General features: G+C 44.8%; 1 protein-coding gene across 1 annotated transcript in view; it reads left to right on the forward strand.

Moving 5' to 3' along the window:
* Nucleotides 1-20547, forward strand: part of SETBP1 (SET binding protein 1) — a 275749-nt gene that overhangs the window by 176862 nt on the left and 78340 nt on the right. The window contains exon 3 of the mRNA XM_029285964.1: nt 1996-5391. Coding sequence (XP_029141797.1) covers nt 1996-5391 — 3396 coding nt within the window. The remainder of the gene's footprint in view (nt 1-1995; nt 5392-20547) is intronic.

Here is a 20547-nt window from a genome sequence, read left to right on the forward strand (position 1 = left end):
TGACTTTGGGCCAATCATCAGGAGACTGTGAGTTCTAGTCCCGCCTTAGCCATGAAAGCCAGTTGGATGACTTTGGGCCAATCATCAGGAGACTGTGAGTTCTAGTCCCGCCTTAGCCATGAAAGCCAGTTGGGTGACTTTGGGCCAATCACCAGGAGACTGTGAGTTCTAGTCCCGCCTTAGCCATGAAAGCCAGTTGGGTGACTTTGGGCCAATCACCAGGAGACTGTGAGTTCTAGTCCCGCCTTAGCCATGAAAGCTAACTGGGTGACCTTGGGCCAGTCATTCTCTCTCAGCCCAACCCACCTCACAGAGTTGTCGTTGTGGGGAAAATGGGTTTGTTGGAATGCGTTCGCCATCTTGAGTTATGTGCGAAAACAATAAAGGCAACGATGCAAATAAATAATCATGGGAAAGGAGAGCCCGATGCGGAGAAAGATGGAAGGCAAAAAGAGAAGGGGACAGCCGAGGATGAGATGGTTAGATGGTGTCATTGATGCAATGGACATGAATTGGGGCAAATTCCAAGAGGCAGTGCAGGACGAGGGTGTGTGTGTGTGTGTGCTGTGGTCCATGAAGTTGCAAAGACTTGGACACGCGCCTGTGGAAATTCTCAGTCATCCAGGTCATCGTTGTCCCAAAGTGCTTTTTCAAAGGGTTTCCTGCCTGAGCAGGGGGTTGGACTAGATGACCTCCAAGGTCCCTTCCAACTTTATTATTAGTATTAGTATTATTATAAAGGCAACTGGACTTTGTTTTTTCAAAGGCAGCTGCCTTTTGAAAAAGCCCCTTTGGGAGAAGACTTAGACACGACTTAGCAACTGGACAACAAATAAATGAGTGAAATAAATAATAGCAGTGTCCATGTAAACAACTTTTCGATGCGGGGATAGCATTCACCTGCAAAAAAAAAAAGAGATATATAATTTATAGATGGCATTTAACACCGGTGAGATTAGCGAAAATGTTTAAAAACATGTCAAACAAGTGTTGGAAACCTAAACAAAAACCAGGTACTTATTATCATATCTGGTGGACGTGCCCTAAAGCCAGTGGTGGGATTCAGCCAGTTCACACCACTTCGGCAGAACCGGTAGCTAATTTTTTGTTGCCCAGGCCCAGAATCGATTTCTGGAAGCGGCATCCACACAGAGAACCGGTTGTTCACATATTTGAATCCCACCACTGCCTAAAGCTAAAAGATTTGGGTCAAAAATACACAATGACTAAAAAACATACAGATTTTTAAGCCAGAACTGTTTCGGTTAGGCATAATAGGAGGAAACTATGAGAAAGATTGCACATACTTAATTTTACATGTATTCACTGCAGCGAGAATTGTACTCGCCCAATATTGGAAAAAATGAAAACTTACCGACGGGAGAAGAACGAATGAAGAAAATTTTAGATTGTGCAGAAATGGACAGGTTGACATTAAAGATAAAAAGAGAAAGAAGACTCAGTGTCCTTTAGAACGTGGGACCATTTTTATCGATGGCTAGAAAAACGAGTTAGAGAGAAAGGAACGTGATGTGTATTATGTAACTTTGAATATATACTAGTAAGAAGACTATTGAGCGATTAACTAACATACTGATTATGATAATATGTAGGGGTGTGGATCTATACATATGTTGTACGTAGTATGTTTAGGTGTGTGTCATGTACGTGTTTCACTTTGAGAGCGGGCAACTAAATTTCATTTTTGATGTGTGCCGCTATGCCCACAGTAAAAAAAAATGACAATAAAGGTTATCTTATCTAATTATTACTCATTGTTTTTTAAATACATGAACTGTCTGTTGTACGACAAACGATTTATAATTCTTACAATAAAATTTTTTGGGATTGGGATTCGTATATTTTTAATAAAAAAATACTTAATTTCTATATATCCTACCCTTCCGAATTTGGAAAAAGAGAAAGGAACAGAGGGAAAAGAGGTCCCAATGCTGTCCGACGTCTTTGTAAGGCACCAAGTGATACTAGGTCTAGATCCCCAGGACTTCACCAGCGACACCTTAAAATCGCGGCACCAGCAAAGAAATAGCAACCAGCATCATCACGACTGGTCATTGACCTCTGAGCCTGGAGCGACTTCTCAAGCTTGCTTCCTTCCTCCAGAGCCAAACCGAGAAGTCACTAATTCCCCTAAGGTCTCGGGGTCAGAGGCCGGACTCTCGTTCAGCAAATCCCAAGTTAAGAAGGCAAATTCTAACAGCGCCTGGGCTCAGCTGACGGGCGGTAGTAACAAAGATCTTTCCCCTTGCACTGCAACCCCAGGGTCAAACACGCTCGGAGTAGCTTCCCAGGCTGGCAATCTGGTTGACTGCAGTGGATTTTTGAATCCGGAGGCCGGAGGGCAGGTAGACCCCCTGGATCAAACCAGCACCAGCTCGAAGAAAAAGTCCAGTAAGAAAGACTTAAGCCACCAGACCGTCCCAAATACGGACCTAGAATGGATGAAAAACGCTCCAAAGTCATTGGAAGCCCAGCCCAACAACCACGTGGACGGGAAGAAGGAATCCGGCGCGAACAAACTGCTGTCTCCCCGACAAAGCCCAAATTCTGCCAACCTTTCTGAAAACGATTCAAGCCATGTGCGGATTACTATCCCGATCAAAGGTCCCATAGGGGAACCCCCCGGTCACAAACGGAAGAAAAGACAGTCAACGAAAATGGCTCCTGAGAAGGCCATCTTGGAGAAATCTCCATTTTCTGGGCACCCCGTAAGCAGCGATGTCGTAGTCAGCCGGAGTAGCAGCCAAGCCGACTTGTCTAAGAAAGATCCCCGTATTACAAAGCTGGGGAAAAGTCCTGAGATCGAATCTCCGTCAGCGGTACCCAGTGAAAAAAATGAGATGACCAATAAATTGCCCTCAAGCAATGCGAACAGGCTTAGAAAGACCACAACCGTCACATCTGTTTCGGTGACAAATGATATCCCTGCCCTCAGCAAGCATTTGGAGATTCAGCACCCCAAATTTTCAGCCAAACGAAGGTGGACTTGTAGCAAATCTAAAAACGTGTTCCGGGAACCTTCTCTGGGTCCATCTGAGAAGCTGATGATAGAGCCTCCATCCGCTTATCCCATAACGCCGTCCAGTCCTCTCTATACCAACACAGACAGTCTGACTGTGATCACTCCCATCAAGAAGAAGAGGGGCCGACCCAAGAAACAGCCTTTGCTCACCGTCGAGACCATCCACGAGGGAACGTCCACCAGCCCAGTCAGCCCGATCAGTCGGGAATTCCCGGGTACAAAAAAAAGAAAGAGGAGGCGAAGCTTGGTCAATCTGGCTCCGATGCCTTCGGGAGAAGAAAACTCGTCCGGCGAGTTGAAATTTCACAAAAAGGTGGGCAAGCTCGGCGTGCTGGATAAGAAGACCATCAAGACGATCAACAAGATGAAAACCCTCAAGAGGAAGAATCTCTTGAGCCAGATCTTGTCGTGTTCCAGTAATATCTCTTTGAAAGCCAAAACCCAGCCGCCAGCCAGCTCGGGAGCTCCAACGATTGACGCGAGATTAGGAAAGCAAATCAACGTGAGCAAACGAGGGACGATCTACATAGGCAAGAAGAGGGGGAGGAAGCCGAGGTCGGAGGTCCAGTCTCCGCCGGAAGACCCGAAGACGGTTGTCAAACATTTGAGGCCTATCTCTAGCCAGCCTGATCACCCAGCCGTGCCTTTAACCTTGCAGTCCCTCGTGACGTCCTCACCAGCAACGGTTCACCCGCTCTCAATGCAGCTCGTGGGGTCTCACGGCAACCTTAGCCCCGCCAGCACCGAAACCAATTTTTCAGAGTTAAAGACGATGCCAAATCTACAACCCATCAGCGCGCTCCCCACCAAAATTCCGAAAGGAATCCACGGCGGGACTTGGAAGTTGTCCCCACCCAGGCTCATGGCCAACTCTCCTTCCCACCTTTGCGATATCGGTTCTCTGAAGGAAATCACCTTGTCTCCCCTGAGCGAGTCCCATAGCGAAGAAACCATACCGAGCGACAGCGGCATCGGCACGGACAATAATAGCACGGCGGATCAAGCCGAGAAGACGTCAGAATCTCGCCGAAGATACTCCTTCGATTTCTGTAGCCTGGACAACCCAGAAGCTGTCCAGTCGGACACCAGCAGTAAGAACAGGCACAGCCACAGGCCCAAGCATCTCATTGTGGAGAACTTTCTCTCCCACGAGTCCATGAAGAAGCCAAAGCACAAGAGGAAGCGGAAAAACTTACAGAACAGAGACGATCTCCAGTTCCTGGCTGACCTGGAGGAGCTCATCAGCAAGTTCCAAGTCTTCAGGATTTCTCACCGAAGCTATACCTTTTATCACGAGAATCCGTACCCCAGCATTTTCAGGATCAACTTTGATCCCTACTACCCTGTGCCATACATCCAGTACGACCCATTGCTGTATCTTCGCAGGACCTCCGACATGAAGTCTAAGAAAAAGCGTGGACGGCCTGCCAAAACCAATGACACCATGACGAAGGTGCCTTTCTTACAAGGGTTTGGTTACCCTATTCCCAGCGGGAGTTACTATGCACCCTATGGAATGCCTTACACATCAATGCCTATGATGAACCTTGGCTACTACAGTCAGTACCCGGCCCCGTTGTACTTGTCTCACACCCTTGGCACGGCGTCTCCTTTCATGAGGCCCACTGTGCCCCCTCCCCAGTTCCATCCAAGTTCACACATGAAGATGCCCAACACTGCCAAGCATAAAGCCAAGCACGGCGTTCACTTGCAGACGCCCGTAGGGATGGGCCTTGGAGACGTCCATTCCTCGCTGACCTCCACCAAGGTTTCGGGGTCCAGCTTATCCGGTGGGCGACTTCACAAAAGGAAACACAAACATAAGCACAAACACAAGGAGGAGCGGATATTGGGGGCTCACGAGGACCTCAGTAGCCTCTTTGCAAGCAAGACTCCCGGTTTCTCCAGCCATTCGGTGGGCGAGAGGCTAAACGTCTCCGAGAAAGACCTCTCCTTGTTGACGGAGAAAGTCAAACACAAGGACAAACAGAAGCACCAGCACTGTGAAGCTGGGCACAAAGGGTCCAAGAGTAGCTTTGAGGTGGACACCCTCTCTACATTGTCGCTCTCCGACACCCAACAGTGGGCCCCGGGCAAGGATAAGAACAACTCGAGCGGTGATGAGCCCTGCATGAAAAAGTACGCTGGGAACGCGGACAGCAATACGAGGACCGATGCGATGGATGTCTTTGGCGAGATGAATTCTGGGAGTGACAAGCGAGACGGGGACCCCAGCGGAGCGAAGAGAAGGAGCTTTGACGGATTTGGGACCTACCGGGAGAAGGACTTTCAGACGTTCAGAGCAAGTCGGAAGGACAGGAATGTCTACGATTCCCCAGCTGTTTCAGGTAAGAGAATTCCTCCAGCAATCGAGTATCTCTCCCATCCCATCTCTTTCTAGATACGCAGATGACTATTCCGTGCTGTTTAACTACATTTATATATAATCAATTGTCTAGAATCAAGCAGACATTATCCATCCTAAGTCTTCGCTGAGTACAGGATTCCATTGACCATTTTTGACAAGAGAACCCTACAAAGAGGGTTTGAAAAGCGTCTGGCAAAGGAGAGCTCTTATATCAAATGTCCACTGGCTTCAAGGTCATATTTGTTAGGAGATTATTACTGCTGTCTGATTGAATTTCTTTCCTTGTAGTTGTGACTTTGTTGGTTCTGATTCTGGGGGAAACAGAGAATAAGTCCACGTCTTTTCAATGCGGCCATTCTTCAGCTGTCCGAAGAATGCTATTACCTCTCAGTTGTCTTGTTTGTGCTAATGAATGTTGACCAGGAAGAATTTCATCCTGTGGTCTGGAATCCGTACTTCCCAAGGTAGCGTTTATAAGCACAGGTAGGGTCCGCAATTTACAACCACAATTTCTATTGCTAAGTGAGACGGTGGTTGAACGATCGTTTTAATTTGTTTTGACCCGTTGGACAAAAACGTTCTGGTGTGAATCGCTGCGGTTGTGAAGTTAGTAACGCAGTCGTTAAGCAAACCTGGCTTCCCTAATGACTTGGCTTGTTCGAAGGTCACAAAAGGGGGAACCACACAAACCCCCAGAACACTGCACCGGTCAGAAATATGAGTCAGTTGCCAGGCGTCTGAATTTTGACCACGTGGCCGGGGAGATACTGTAAAGCAGGGGTAGTCAACCTTGGCTCTTTTATGACTCGTGGACTTCAACTCCCAGAATTCCTGAGCCAGCATGGCTCAGCTTGGAAACCTCTCCCTTTCCCCTCAGCGTGCCTGGCTGAGGGATTCTGGGGGTTGAAGTCCACAAGTCATAAAAGAGCCAAGGTTGACTACCCCTGCTGTAAAGGCTGTAAGCAAAAAGTGGTTGTAAGTCCCTTTTTCAGTACCATCATGACTTCAAATGGTCATGTTGTAAGCCGAGGACTACCTGTATTGTATCTTTTTAGCAGAGGGATCAAGTTTCTGACTTAAGTTTAATCTGTGGTCATCAAGGACACCCAACACCTTGTCAACGACGATCAAGCCAAGTCTCTCTGGTCCTTCATCCTGAAATGCAGAACGTGATATTTCTCCTTGCTAAATTCCATTTTTTCCCCCAGTCCACTGCTCTAGCCTAGATCTCTTTAATTTTTCTCTCTTTCATCTAAAATCCTAGCCACCTGTTCTTGTTTCGTGTCACCCGAAGAGCTGATAAGGATCCCCTTAATTCCATCATCAAAATTGTGGATAAAACTGTTGAACCGCCCAAGGCCCAGGACGTAGTTTCATTTTGTGTCCCTTCACTCACTCCTTCCCTCCAAGCTGACGTGGTGTCATTAACCAGTACCCTTTGGATGTGGCCACTCAGCCAACTCATGAGTCCATCTAGCTCAGTGGTGGCGAACCTACTGTATGGCACGGGTGCCAGAGACGGCACTCGGAGCCCTCTCTGTGGGCACACCTGCCGTTGCCCCAGCCTTGCCTCCCCCCGCGACCCCCTCCTCACCAGCAGCCCCCCTGGAGGAGAGTCGCCCCATGTGGAGCAGCGCAGCCAAGGACATGGCAGCCAGGCAGCGTAGACAAGACTCTGCCCTCACGACCCATCGCGCACAGTTGATGCTGCGGGGTGCGGGCAGAGGGCATGGCCACCATGGCGCTGCTGGGCGATCTGCGGCGGGGCCTGGAGGTGGTGAGTGGCCCTGCGGGCGGGCAGGGCAGGGGGTAGAGCAGGGGCAGGACCGGTTTTTGGGCACTCGGTCTCTAAAAAGTTCACCATCACTAATCTAGCTAGTATCAGCCAGACCACAGCTTACTGTTTTGTGAGGAATATCCTGAGACACTGTGCCAAAGATTGTGGTGTTTATAAATGTCTGTAGAAGTTCTCCATCATCCAGGCCATGGTTGCCCCAGAGATGCTTTTTCCAGAAGGCAACTGGACTTTCTTGGTGGTTTCTCCCCCCCCCCTTTGAAAATGTTTTGCTTCTCATCCAAGAAGCTTCTTCAGTTCAGAACTAAATAACAGAGTTGGAAGGGATCTTGGAGGTCATCTAGTCCAACATCCTGCTCAAGCAGGAAACCCTATGCCATTTCAAATAAATTGTTGTCCAATCTCTTCTTCAAAACCTCCAGCGATGGAAGCACTCACGACGTCTGGAGGCAAAAGCTGTTCCACTGCTTAATTGTTCTCACTGTTGGGAAGTTTCTCCTTAGTTGGAAGTTGCTTCTCACCTTGATCAGTTTCCACCCGTTGCTTCTTGTCCTGCCTTCAGGCGCTTTGGAGAATAGCTTGACTCCCTCTTCTTTGGGGCAGCCCCTGAGATATTGGAAGGCTGCTATCATGTCCCCCCTCGTCCTTCTCTTCATTAAACTAGACAATTTACAATTTAATTAGACAAAAATGAAACATTGTCAAAAAGTGGGGGGGGGGGAACCAAGAAAGTCCAGTTGCCTTTTGGAAAAAGCATTTTGAGACGTGGTGTTCATAACATTCCCCTTACTTACTAAGCTGGTAACTCTTATCAAAGAAGATGAGGTTGGCTTGTCATGGTTTGATTGCCACAAATCCTAGGTTTGTTGCCTATTCAGATGTTCATAAAGATGCAGTTCGGTCATCTCTTCAAAGATGTTGCCCGGTATATAGATCAAGCTGAAAAGTCTGTAAATTTCCCAGGTCATCCTCTTCTTTTTTGAGGACGAGATGATAATTTGCTCTCCTCCAGTCTCCTAGGAGTTCTCAAAAATTGCCAAAAGAATCTTTGTGGTTGCATTCACCAGATACTTTAGTAACCTGGGATCTAGTCCTTGAATTCAGCTAAGGTAACTGAGTTCTCTCTCTTGTCCTCTCTTTGTCTACTTGGGTATGTCTAGTTTAACAAAGAGAAGGACGAGGGGGGATAGGATAGCAGTCTTCCAATATCTCAGGGGCTGCCCCAAAGAAGAGGGAGTCAAGCTATTCTCCAAAGCGCCTGAAGGCAGGACAAGAAGCAACGGATGGAAACTCATCAAGGAGAGAAGCAACCTAGAACTAAGGAGAAACTTCCTGACAGTGAGAACAATTAATCAGTGGAACATCCTGCCTCCACAAGTTGTGGGTGTAATGACTAGTTTAATGAAGAGAAGGACGAGGGGGGGACATGATTGTAGTGTTCCAATATCTCAGGGGCTGCCCCAAAGAAGAGGGAGTCAAGCTATTCTCCAAAGACATCCTGAATGTGAGGCGAGCGACTTCAACTCCCAGAATTCCTCAGTCGGCCATTTTGATGAAACTGCAGGATTGGATCCAGACTAGGGGTCTTCAAACCTGGCCCTTTTATGACTTGTGGACTTCAACTCCCAGAATTCCTCACTCAGCCATTTTGATGAAACTGCGGGCTTGGATCCAGACCAGGGGTCTTCAAACGTGCCTGGCTGAGGAATTCTGGGAGTTGAAGTCCACAAGTCATAAAAGGGCCAAGTTTGAAGGCCCCTGTTCTAGAACCCAGTCCTTCTTGGAGACACCTCTTGCATAACCATTCCTTGATTTCTGCTTTTCTTTCAATTGCCATGGAAGAATTGAGAAAATGACCTTTGCTTCCAGTTTCTTCACTTGCCTGACCGTGGCGTCATGGTCTCCAGAGGTTTATTTTTTTTCAAGGTCTCCCATGGCGAGGTCCTTCATCCCCATTTGGATCAAGAAGGAAAGATGGTTGTTACTGGCTTTGAATAATCCTGATCACCTCCCTATCATGTCCTGTACACGAACATCTGGAAGAGAGTACACGTCCCCCAGTGTCAGATCAGCTCTGGAGATACCTGCTTTGGTTTCCCTGGAGAAGACATCTCCCATCATCGTGCCTTCTTTCTCAAGGTCAATCTGGGATTTCTTCAATCCTCAGATTCCAAGTGTTTCTTCATTGTTTTAGGACATGATTTGTTCAGTCAACTGTTGAACATCCTATAGAGGAAGAATCTGGTAATTGGTTCCTCAATTCTACTGGAACCAACTTCTCCTTGATATTCTTGCTACTTTGAGACAGACCCTTCCACTTGTTTGCCAACAGGCCTTTTTAGCTGTTCTGTGCTGTTCTCTTCACTTCTTCTGCTTTTCCTGGAGAACTTCCATCTCTCCTGTCAAAGAACCTGTCACCTCTCCTGCTTCATTTCAGACAGAAAGAAGAACATTGATATACTTTGCAGGTCATGATGATGGTTCCCTTCCGGTTCATGTTCCTTGGAGACTTCCCTACCAACTCTTAAGCTTCATTAGTGTTGAGCAGGGCTCTTCAAACTGGGCAACTTGAAGACTTGTGGACTTCAACTTCCAGAATTCCTCAGCCAGCCAGGGAATTCTGGGAGTTGAAGTCCACAAGTCTTAAAGTTGCCAAGTTTGAAGACCCCCGGTGTTGAGCCTTAGTTGTGGTGTGTTTGATGGTTTATCTTGTTGATTAGTTAATGGTTAGGCCTAGAGGGCAAACTCATAAACTGAGTTAATTTGGGAACTGGGTGTTGTGTGAAAGTAGGCTTGATCCTTTTCTGTCTGGTTGATATCATTCTGCTGGTTCCAAGTCTGTATATCATCATCACTGTATTCAGTGGAAGCTGAATTAAATGGGATAAATAAAATAAGAATTTATACACACACACACACACACAAACACAAACACACATACATTATATATGCAAGGGATTACAAGGTCGTTAAAAGAAACAAAACTATAATGACTTTGTGCCAATGACATGAGTTAGATACTGATCCGAAGAATGTAACTGAACTAATTTCTGTGTTGTTATCATGACACATTTGCCACTGTGACTTGCGGTAGACACGTAGGAGTCAAGAGACATGTTTACTAATTGGTAGTAGTCAAGGAGTGCAGTCAAAAACTGGACAGGACCAGGAAAATAAAGAGAGAATAGAATAGAGTGGAATGGAATAGAAATTAGAATAGAATAGAATAGAATAGAATAGAATAGAATAGAATAGAATAGAATAGAATAGAATAGAATAGAATAGAATTAGAATAGAATAGAATAGAAATTAGAATAGAAATTAGAATGAAATGGACTAGAATAGAATAGAAATTAGAATAGAATAGAATAGAATAGAATAGAATAGAATAGAATAGAATAGAAAATGGAATGGAATGGAATGGAATGGAATAGAATAGAAATTAGAATAGAATAGAATAGAAATTAGAATAGAATAGAATAGAATAGAAGCTGGAAGGGACCTTGGAGGTCTTCTAGTCCAGCCCCCTGCTCAAGCAGGAGAACCTATACCATCTCAGACAGGTGACTATTTAGTCTCTTCTTAAAAACCTCCAGTGATGGAGCGCCCACGATTTCTGGTGGCAAGCTGTTCCCCTGACTGATTGTCCTCCCTGTCAGGAAGTTTCTCCTTAATTCCAGGTTTCTTCTCTCTTTGGTCAGTTTCCAACCGTTGTTTCTCGTCCTTCCCTCTGGTGAACAATGTGACCCCCTCTGCCTTGTGGCAGCCCCTCAGATACTGGAACCCTGCTATCGTGTCTCCCCTATTTCTTCTTTTCTTTAGTGGTGGGGCAAAGGAGAGAACTCATATATATATACGTTTATATAAGCATATAAATCCCTTGTGTCAGGGCGACTGAATGGAGCTGAGCATTTACTGACCAGAGGCCCTTCCTGACACCTACATGGAGTTCCCAGCAGATGTTTCCTCTTTGCGGCCAGAGAGAGAAACATCTGTCGCTGTCTAGGCTTGAACTCTCAACATCCTGAATGTGAGACGAGTGTCTTCGCCTCTAGGCCACCACGCCGCTCGAAAGAATACAGAATTATAGAATATAGAATATTGTTTATTGGCCAAGTGTGATTGGACACACAAGGGATTTATCTCTGGCGCCTAAGCTCTCAGCGTACATACAAACAACAACGTGATAATCACAGACAACCAATAGGAGAAGGTAGTAGGAAAGATAAGAAGGATAATACAGCTCTACTACGTGGGGTAAATATCTTGCGCAGATGTCCATGATCCCAGCTGTTTAAGCCAATTCTGTAGCTTAAAGGAGGATAATAGCTAGAATGATCTTTAAGGGTTTAATACGTTGGATTATTTTTTTTTTTTGGGTCTAACAAATTATATTATTGGAGGTGGAGAAGCTTAAGAGCTGCTTAGTAAGATTGAGTAATATGGTTTGTGGTAGGAAGGCTTATTAGGGGATAGCAAATTGCTAGTGGTTTTCTCCTAGACCTGTCCAACGTGAAAAGACACGTTAATCAATCCACCGCAGATCAGTCATCTGAAGCCTTATGGTGGAAGAAAAAGGAAGGATTAGACCACCACAGAAGGGCCCCCAATACACTGTGGTCCTAAGACACTTAGTTGCATGTAATTTTCTAACCATTGCCTCAGTGGAACCTGGTGGTAAGAAGATATAAAAGTAAGGAGAAAATTTGAAAACCATCAGTGGAATAGCTTGTCTCCTGGAATTGTGGGCACTCCATCACTGGAAGTTTTCAAAAATGGAGCAGGCAACCATTTGACCAGGATAGTATAAGGTCTCCTGCCTTGAGCTGGAGATTGGATTAGTCCAGGGGTAGGCAACCTGGGCTCTTTTATGACTCGTGGACTTCAACTCCCAGAATTCCTGAGCCAGCATGAGGGAAACTTTGGCCCCTTCATGACTTGTGGACTTCAACTCCCAGAATTCCTGAGCCAGCATGGCTCAGCTTGAAAACCTCTCCCTTTCCCCTCAGCATGGCTGGCTCAGGAATTCTGGGAGTTGAAGTCCACCAGTCATAAAAGACCCCAGGACTAATCACTAGCAGACCTCTAAGGTCCCTTCCAGCCTTATCATTCTATGTTGTATATTTGGTGTTGTTTTTTTTAAGCGTGGATCAGCTGGGCTGATCCTTCTTGCAGCCAATTCCAACAGTGCTTTGTATATTATTTCTCCATTATTGTATCATTTTTTTTTATATTGATCATGATGGACACAAAAGCTACAAGAGGGTTCTGACTGAATTTGATAGTTTTGACTTCGAGAAAATTCCAGGATTTAAGAGGTTGTTGTAATATGTGTGTGCTGTTCTAAGTAATGCATCGTCTATTGTTATATACAATGGGATGGGATGGGATGGAATGGAATGGAATGGAATGGAATGGAATGGAATGGAATGGAATGGAATGGAATAGAATAGAATAGAATAGAGCTGGAAGGGACCTTGGAGATCTTCTAGTCCAGCCCCCTGCTCAAGCAGGAGAACCTGTACCATCTCAGACAAGTGACTGTCCAGTCTCTTCTTAAAAACCTCCAGTGATGGAGCGCCCACAATGTCTGAAGGCAAGCTGTTCCACTGGTTAATTGTCCTCACTGTTAGGAAGTTTCTCCTTAATTCCAGGTTGCTTCTCTCTCTGGTCAGTTTCCAACCATTGTTTCTTCTGCTGCCCTCTGGTGCTTTGGAGAATCATTTGACCCCCTCCTCTTCTTTGTGGCAGCCCCTCAAATACTGGAATAGCTGTTATCATGTCTCCCCTATTTCTTCTTTTCTTTAGACTGGCCAAACCCAAGTCCTGCAGCCGTTCTTCGTATGTTTTAGTCTCCAGGCCTTGGATCATCTTAGTTGCTCTTCTCTGAACTTTTTCCAAGGTCTCAATATCTTTTTTGTGATATGGTGACCAAAATTGGCTGCAGTATTCCAGGTGTGGCCTCACTAAGGTTTTATAAAGCGCTGCTAGTACCTCGCGTGATCTTGATTCTATGCCTCTGTTTATGCAACCCAGGATTGTATCAGCTTTTTTTGGATGCTGCTGCACACAGCTGGCTCATGGTCAAGCGATCGTCCACTGAAATTATTTTTCTAAGGGGTACTTATACTCCAACTTTTGGGAATTAAGATTCAGGACAGGTTATGTAACAGTGAGTAGGTTGGTGTGTGTGGCAGAAGTAAGTGACAACTTTCCTGATACAAGCACTAGTCTTTTCAGACAGAAGTTCTGGATGGGAACATGACTGTCAACAGGAAAATAGGTGAACTGTGAAGGAGCAGAGATGCGTCCATCAAGTAAGGAGAATTACACGATGCTGGCTCATATGAATGTCTAATTTGTGGTAAAGATTGAGCACCACCCTGCTCAGCCCCTGGAATGAAAATGTTTCTTCCTCATGTGTTCAAATTGACTAGCAGGGGAGAAATCTACCTCCATTGGTGGAAGCGTGGTGCGCTTTGATGCAGATGTTGACAAAAAAAACCCAGTAGAGATGCATTTCCACAGTGAGAAAAAGAATGAAAATTATGTGGGTTTGTAGGCTAAGCCACAAAGTTACTCCCTCTCGGCGTAGTATGCACATTGGAGCAGTGCAAGCTTTCAAAAATGTTTGGAAGAAGGAATTCCAAAGCCTGACAGTATAAATATAGTCCCTTGCAAGCCTGAATGCAGAGGCACGCTGGCTGAGGAATTCTGGGAGTTGAAGTCCACGAGTCATAAAAGGGCCCGGTTTGAAGACCCCTTGCTTTAAGGTACCAGTTGTCCTCGGGTTACGACCACAATTGAGCCCAAAAGTTATGTGGCTAAGTGAGGCATTTGCTAATCGGGGTCTTGCCCCCTTTTACGGCCTTCCGTGCCACCGTTGCTAAGCAAATCACTTGCAGTTTTATTAAGTTAGTAATCAACGGGTCATTAAGTGAAACTGGCTTTCCCCCCCCCCCCATTGACTTTTGCTTGTTAGAAGGTCGCAAAAAGGGGGTGGCGTGACCCCGGAGACGCTCCGACCGTCATAAATATGAAGCAATTGCCGTCTGAATTTTGATCCCATGACCTTGAGGGATGCTGCGACGGCCGCAAGGGTGAAAAACGGTCATCGGTCCCTTTTTCCAGCGCCTGTAACTTTGAATGGCCACTAAAGGAACCGAATAGAATATTTGAATAGAATAAAGCGGGAAGGGACCTTGGAGGTCTTCTAGTCCAGCCCCCCGCTCAAACTGTTGTAAGTCGAGGACTGCTTGTAAACACGTGTCCCTTTTAAGGCAGCCAAGGAAACGTGTCCCGATCTTGCAGGTTCTGCTTACACAATGTGGCCGCCCGCCCGCCCCGGCACAGATTCCCACTCGCCGTGGGTGTTACGGATGGTCTCCAGCAACATTATCCCTGCCCCACAGCCAGTCTCTGGGTCTCTCGCCAGCCTCCAAGCCTTGCCTGGGTTTAATTTGTTTTTTCCCCCTCCTTTTTTCCTCTCTTCCTTAAGCAATTGTGGGTATGCTGCCTTGCAAAGAGCATTTTCCAGATTTCTTGACTTGTGTGTGTGTGTGTTTGTGTATGTGTTTGTGTGTATAAATATAAATGTTTGTGTGTGTGTATATATGTGTATATATATATGTGTGTGTGTTGATAATTAAACTAAATATATGATCCCTGGGTGCATCCATGCCAAATAAATAAAATAAAACGAACACCAGGGTAAAATAATCAAACTCTAGGAGTTTAATGTTACAATATCAACGCCAAGCTTTCGTCAGCATTCTGCTGACATCATCAGGGCTTAAACGGTCAGTCCGTGGGAGTCTTTTATAGTTCAAAACCTGGCCTGCACACGGCCCCTGGACCTTGTTACCGGTCCTGGTTTCATCAGCTGTGTATATATATGTGTGTATGTATATAAATATATGTATGTTTGTGTGTATGTATATGTGTATATATATATATGTGTGTGTGTGTATGTATATAAATATATGTATGTGTGTATGTATATATATAAATAAATAAATGTATGTTTGTGTGTAGGTATATCTGTGTGTATGTATATATATAAATATATATGTTTGTGTGTATATGTGTATATGTATTTGTGTGTGTGTATATATATAAGTAAATATATGTATGTTTCTGTTGTGTATGTGTGTATATATAAATATATGTATGTTTGTATGTGTGTATATAAATGTGTGTGTGTGTGTGTGTGTGTCTGTGTCTGTGTGTGTGTGTGTGTAATCCCCTCCTCCCACTTCCATGGAGGTCTTTTTTTTGTTGTTGAGAGAGCCTCCACCGGGGTGCTAGTAGGATTTTAGAGGTCGCTAATGTGCATAAAAATAAAAAATATATTTGCAAATATTTCCGAAAAGATGCACGATGAGGATGCTTGGAAAATTAGAGCGATGGCTCTCAGGTGCTTCCCAGCCTTAAGCACGCACACAGACACACAAAACGCACACACACGGACACGCGCACACACACACACCATTTTGGAAGCCGTTGTTCGCAAGGCTGCTGCGGTTGTGAAGATGTAGCCCAGCCATTCATCACCGTGCTTCCTCCGATGTTGCCTGCAGACTCATTTGAAGGAGGCCCAGGAGAATGGGGGACCCTCGGCCACCGTTGCTTAGCAACGGATGAATGCAGGACCCGCCGCCGGTGAAGATTTCTCCTCCTGCCTTGCCTGTGATCCTGGCCTTGATTATCAAGTGAGAAATAAAAAGGAAAATAAAATAAAAACCTTTCTCCGGGTTTGAAATCATCTCATTTATCTTTGCCGGTGTTTTCAGGCTAACGGCAAGCAAGGGTTGATTGCCTGGGATTCTCCATGCAGCCGATCTGCGGATCGGTATGAATAGAATAGAATAGAATAGAATAGAATAGAATAGAATAGAATAGAATAGAATAGAATAGAATAGAATAGAATAGAATACAATAGAATAGAAAATATGGAATAGAATAGAATAGAAAATATGGAATGTAACAGAATAGAATAGAATAGAATAGAATGTGGAATGGAATAGAACAGAACAGAACAGAACAGAATAGAATAGAATAGAATAGAATAGAATAGAATAGAATAGAATAGAATAGAATAGAATAGAATAGAATAGAATAGAATAGAATAGAATAGAAAATATGGAATGGAACAGAATAGAATAGAATAGAATAGAATAGAATAGAATAGAATAGAATAGAAAATATGGAATGGAATAGAATAGAATAGAAAATATGAAATGGAATAGAATGGAATGGAATAGAATAGAATAGAATAGAATAGAATAGAATAGAATAGAATAGAATAGAATAGAATAGAATAGAATAGAGCTGGAAGGGACCTTGGAGGTCTTCTAGTCCAGCCCCCTGCTCAAGCAGGAGAACCGATACCATCTCAAACAAGTGACTGTCCATTCTCTTCTTAAAAACCTCCAGTGATGGAGCGCCTACGATTTCTGGTGGCAAGCTGTTCCACTGGTTAATTGTCCTCACTGTCAGGAAGTTTCTCTTTAATTCCAAGTTGCTTCTCTCTTTGATCAGTTTCCAACCGTTGTTTCATGTCTTTTCCCTTTCTTGTGTTTTGGTGAATAACGTGACCCCCTGTTCTTTGTGGCAGCCCCTCAAATACTGGAAGACTGCTATCATGTCTCCCCTATTTCTTCTTTTCTGTAGACTAGCCAAACCCAAGTCTTGCAGCCATTCTTCGTATGTTTTAGTCTCCAGGCCTTGGATCATCTTAGTTGCTCTTCTCTGAATTTTTTCCAGACTCTCAACATCTTTTTTGTGATGTGGTGACCAAATTTGGCTGCAGTACTCCAGGTGTGGTCTCACTAGGGTTTTATAAAACGGTACTAATACTTCACGTGATCTTGATTCTATGCCTCTGTTTATGCAACCCAGGATTGTATTAGCTTTTCTTGGCTGCTGCTGCATACTACTGCCTCTAAAAAAAACCTTTACTTTTTTTTAAAAAAAATCATGTGATTATTCCAAGCTGTAATGGCAACTGGAAGATCTACCTGAAACAATACAGGTGGTCCTCAATGTACGTCCGCAGTGGCGCCCAAAATATCTCTCGCTAAGTGAGGTGGTTGTTAAGGGAATTTCGGCCCAGTTTACGTCCTTTCTTCCCACAGTTGTTAAGTGAAGGTAGTCTTCGGTTTACGACCATTGATTTAGTAACGGTATAAACCTAGCATGGTGCAAAAAAACAACCAGAACTTATGACCTGTCCTTGAAGTTACGACCGTTACACCTTTGAGAGAGTCTAAGCAATGTCTTCGGAGACCCATTTTATGGATGTCTTTCTAACTGGTAGCAGCCAACAGGGCCTGAAAAAGCAAAGATGTGTTACTCTTAAGTCTAGAATTGGTTATAAAGTCATAAGGGGTTTGTGAATGGTAAACTATATAGGTTGGCTTGTATTGATTAGGTCGGGGGCCTTCACACTTGGCCCTTTTCTGACTTGTGGACTTCAACTCCCAGAATTCCTCAGCCAGGCGTGCCTGGCTGAAGAATTCTGGGAGTTGAAGTCCACAAGTCATAAAAGGGCCAAGTGTGAAGACCCCTGTTCTNCAACAACAACAACAACAATAATAATAATAATAATAATAATAATAATAATAATAATAATAATAATAATAATAAAGTTGGAAGGGAGCTTGGAGGTCATCTAGTCCAACCCCTTGCTCAGGCAGGAAATCCTATACCATTTCAGACAAATGGCTGTCCAGTCTCTTCTTAGAAACCTCCAGTGATGGAGCACCTACAACTTCTGGAGGCAGGTGGTTCCACTGGTTAATTGTTCTCACTTTCAGGAAATTTGCCATCCCATGATACCTGAATTAACAACCATATCGCTTAATGACAAATTTTCCGGTTCCAATTCTAATCGTAAGTCGAGAAGTGTCTGTACAGGCGGTCCTCAACTTATGACCATGATTAAGCCCCAAATTTCCGTTGCTAAGTGAGGCATTTGTTAAGCGAGTTTTGCCCCATTTTTACCACAGCTCTTAAATGAATCCCTGCCGTTGTTAAAATTAGTAACCCGGTTGTTAAGTGAATCCGGCTTCCCCCGTTGACTTTGCTTGTCAGAAGGTCGCAAAAGGGGATCACGTGACCCCAGGATGCCGCAACGGTCATAAATATGAATCCGGGACCCCAGGATGCTACAACCATCATATATATAAGTCAGTTGCCAAGGGCCTGAATTTGGATCATGTGACTATCTGGATGATAGTCATTAAGTGTGAAAAACAGTTATAAGTCCCTTTTTTCAATCCTCTTATAATGTTGAACGGTCACTAAATGAATGCTGGAAGGTCGAAGACTACTCATACAGATCTTTATGTCATTCATATTTTACTGTGTTATTAATGTAGGTGAAATGTTAATATACATTGTAAGTCCGTGTATTTGTAAGTCCTTGCGCTGAATAAATAAAACAGCCTGCAGAGTGATCCTAGAAGAACGGTTGTAAATCAAGGACTACGTGTATATTCTCCCACCGTCATCGGCAATCGATCAAATATAATATTGTTTTGCAAAGCCGTGGAATATAAACTTTAAAAAAAGAAAGAGGCGCCTGGGAAAAGAACACAATAAAAACTCGGAAATCTTAAAGCGGATAGCTAAAAATCCCAGCATTTCATTCCAAGCGTCCCAACGTGTGGCTTTACTGCGGCTTGTGGAAAAAAATACTGGCGCTAATCTTAATTCCCTGAGGAGAGGATTCAGAAGATTAGGGCACCCTGTGAGGAAAAACTCTTCGTTTTATGCTCTCCTAATACCTCCTTCCAAAAAGGTGATAGTTAATCTCTCTCTAATTGAGTACCTTGAGAGTAGATTGGAATAAGGGTGTGTGTGTGTGTGTGTTTTTAAAGAAATTTGAAACGCCTGTTGTGGAAACCACAGAATGAAACAACAAACATGAGATTAAATAGGCATAGTCTAAATCGGTGTTCCTCGGTCTCGGCGTGAGTTTCCATTCCCACAAGGCTGAGAATTCTGGGAATTGCAATCCAGATATCTGGAGATGAGCAAAACTGGAAAATTTTATGTTATTTATTTGTATCCCACCTTTATTGTTAACTATAAATAACTAAAGGTGGTGGACATCGCTAACACATCTGCCTCTTCCTAATTTCCCCAAAAGAACAACGCTGAGAGAGAGGGACTGGCCCAAGATCACTCAGCTGGCTCTCATGACTAAGGCGGGACTAGAACTCACCTCCTGGTGATTAGCCCAAGGTCACCCACCTGGCTTTCATGGCCAAAGTGGGACTAGAACTCACCTTCTCCTGGTGATTAGCCCAAGGTCACCCAGCTGGCTTTCATGGCTAAGGCGGGACTAGAACTCACCTTCTCCTGGTGAGTAGCCCAAGGTCACCCAGCTGGCTTTCATGGCCAAAGTGGGACTAGAACTCACCTTCTCCTGGTGATTAACTCAAGGTCCCAGCTGACTTTCATGGCTAAGGCAGGACTAGAACTCACCTTCTCCTGGTGATTAACCCATGGTCACCCAGCTGGCTTTCAGGGCCAAAGTGGGACTAGAACTCACCTTCTCCTGGTGATTAGCCCAAGGTCACCCAGATGACTTTCATGGCTAAGGCAGGACTAGAACTCACCTTCTCCTGGTGATTAGCCCAAGGTCATCCAGCTGGCTTTCACGGCCAAAGCAGGACTAGAACTCACCTTCTCCTAGTGATTAACCCAAGGTCACCCAGCCGGCTTTCAAGGCCAAAGCAGGACTAGAACTCACCTTCTCCTGGTGATTAACCCAAGGTGACCCAGCCGGCTTTCCTGGCTAAGGTGGAACTAGAACTTTCCATCTCCCGCTATCTAGCCCGATGCCCTCACCATTTGCCACTTTCTGACAAGCGAAGGCAGTGGGGAAGCCAGGTTCACTAAACCACCATGTAACTAACTTAAACAGCCGCAGAGATTCACTTAACCACCTTATTTATTTATTTATTTATTTAATTTGTACCCCGCCCTTCTCCTCATGGGACTCAGGGCGGCTAACAGCCTCATAAAAACCACAATACAAATACAATGATATCTATATTAAAAACCGAATTAAAAGGAAATATTTAAGAAGGCCGGTCATTAAAATTATCCTTAAAATACCCTTAAAAAACCCTGCTAAAAATCCCTAGGCCAGACCCGCTTGTTGAAAAAGCCATGTCTTTAGGGCGCGGCGGAAGGAGGGGAGATCCGGGATCACCCGGATCTCTGGGGGTAGTTCGTTCCAGAGGGTGGGGGCTCCCACCGAGAAGGCCCTCCCCCTGGGGGTCGCCAGCCGGCACTGTCTGGCTGACGGCACCCTGAGGAGACCCACTC

The sequence above is a fragment of the Protobothrops mucrosquamatus genome, unplaced genomic scaffold (genome assembly GCF_001527695.2).
Source record: "Protobothrops mucrosquamatus isolate PMUCROS unplaced genomic scaffold, P.Mucros_1.0 scaffold2618, whole genome shotgun sequence".
Lineage (NCBI taxonomy): Eukaryota > Metazoa > Chordata > Lepidosauria > Squamata > Viperidae > Protobothrops > Protobothrops mucrosquamatus.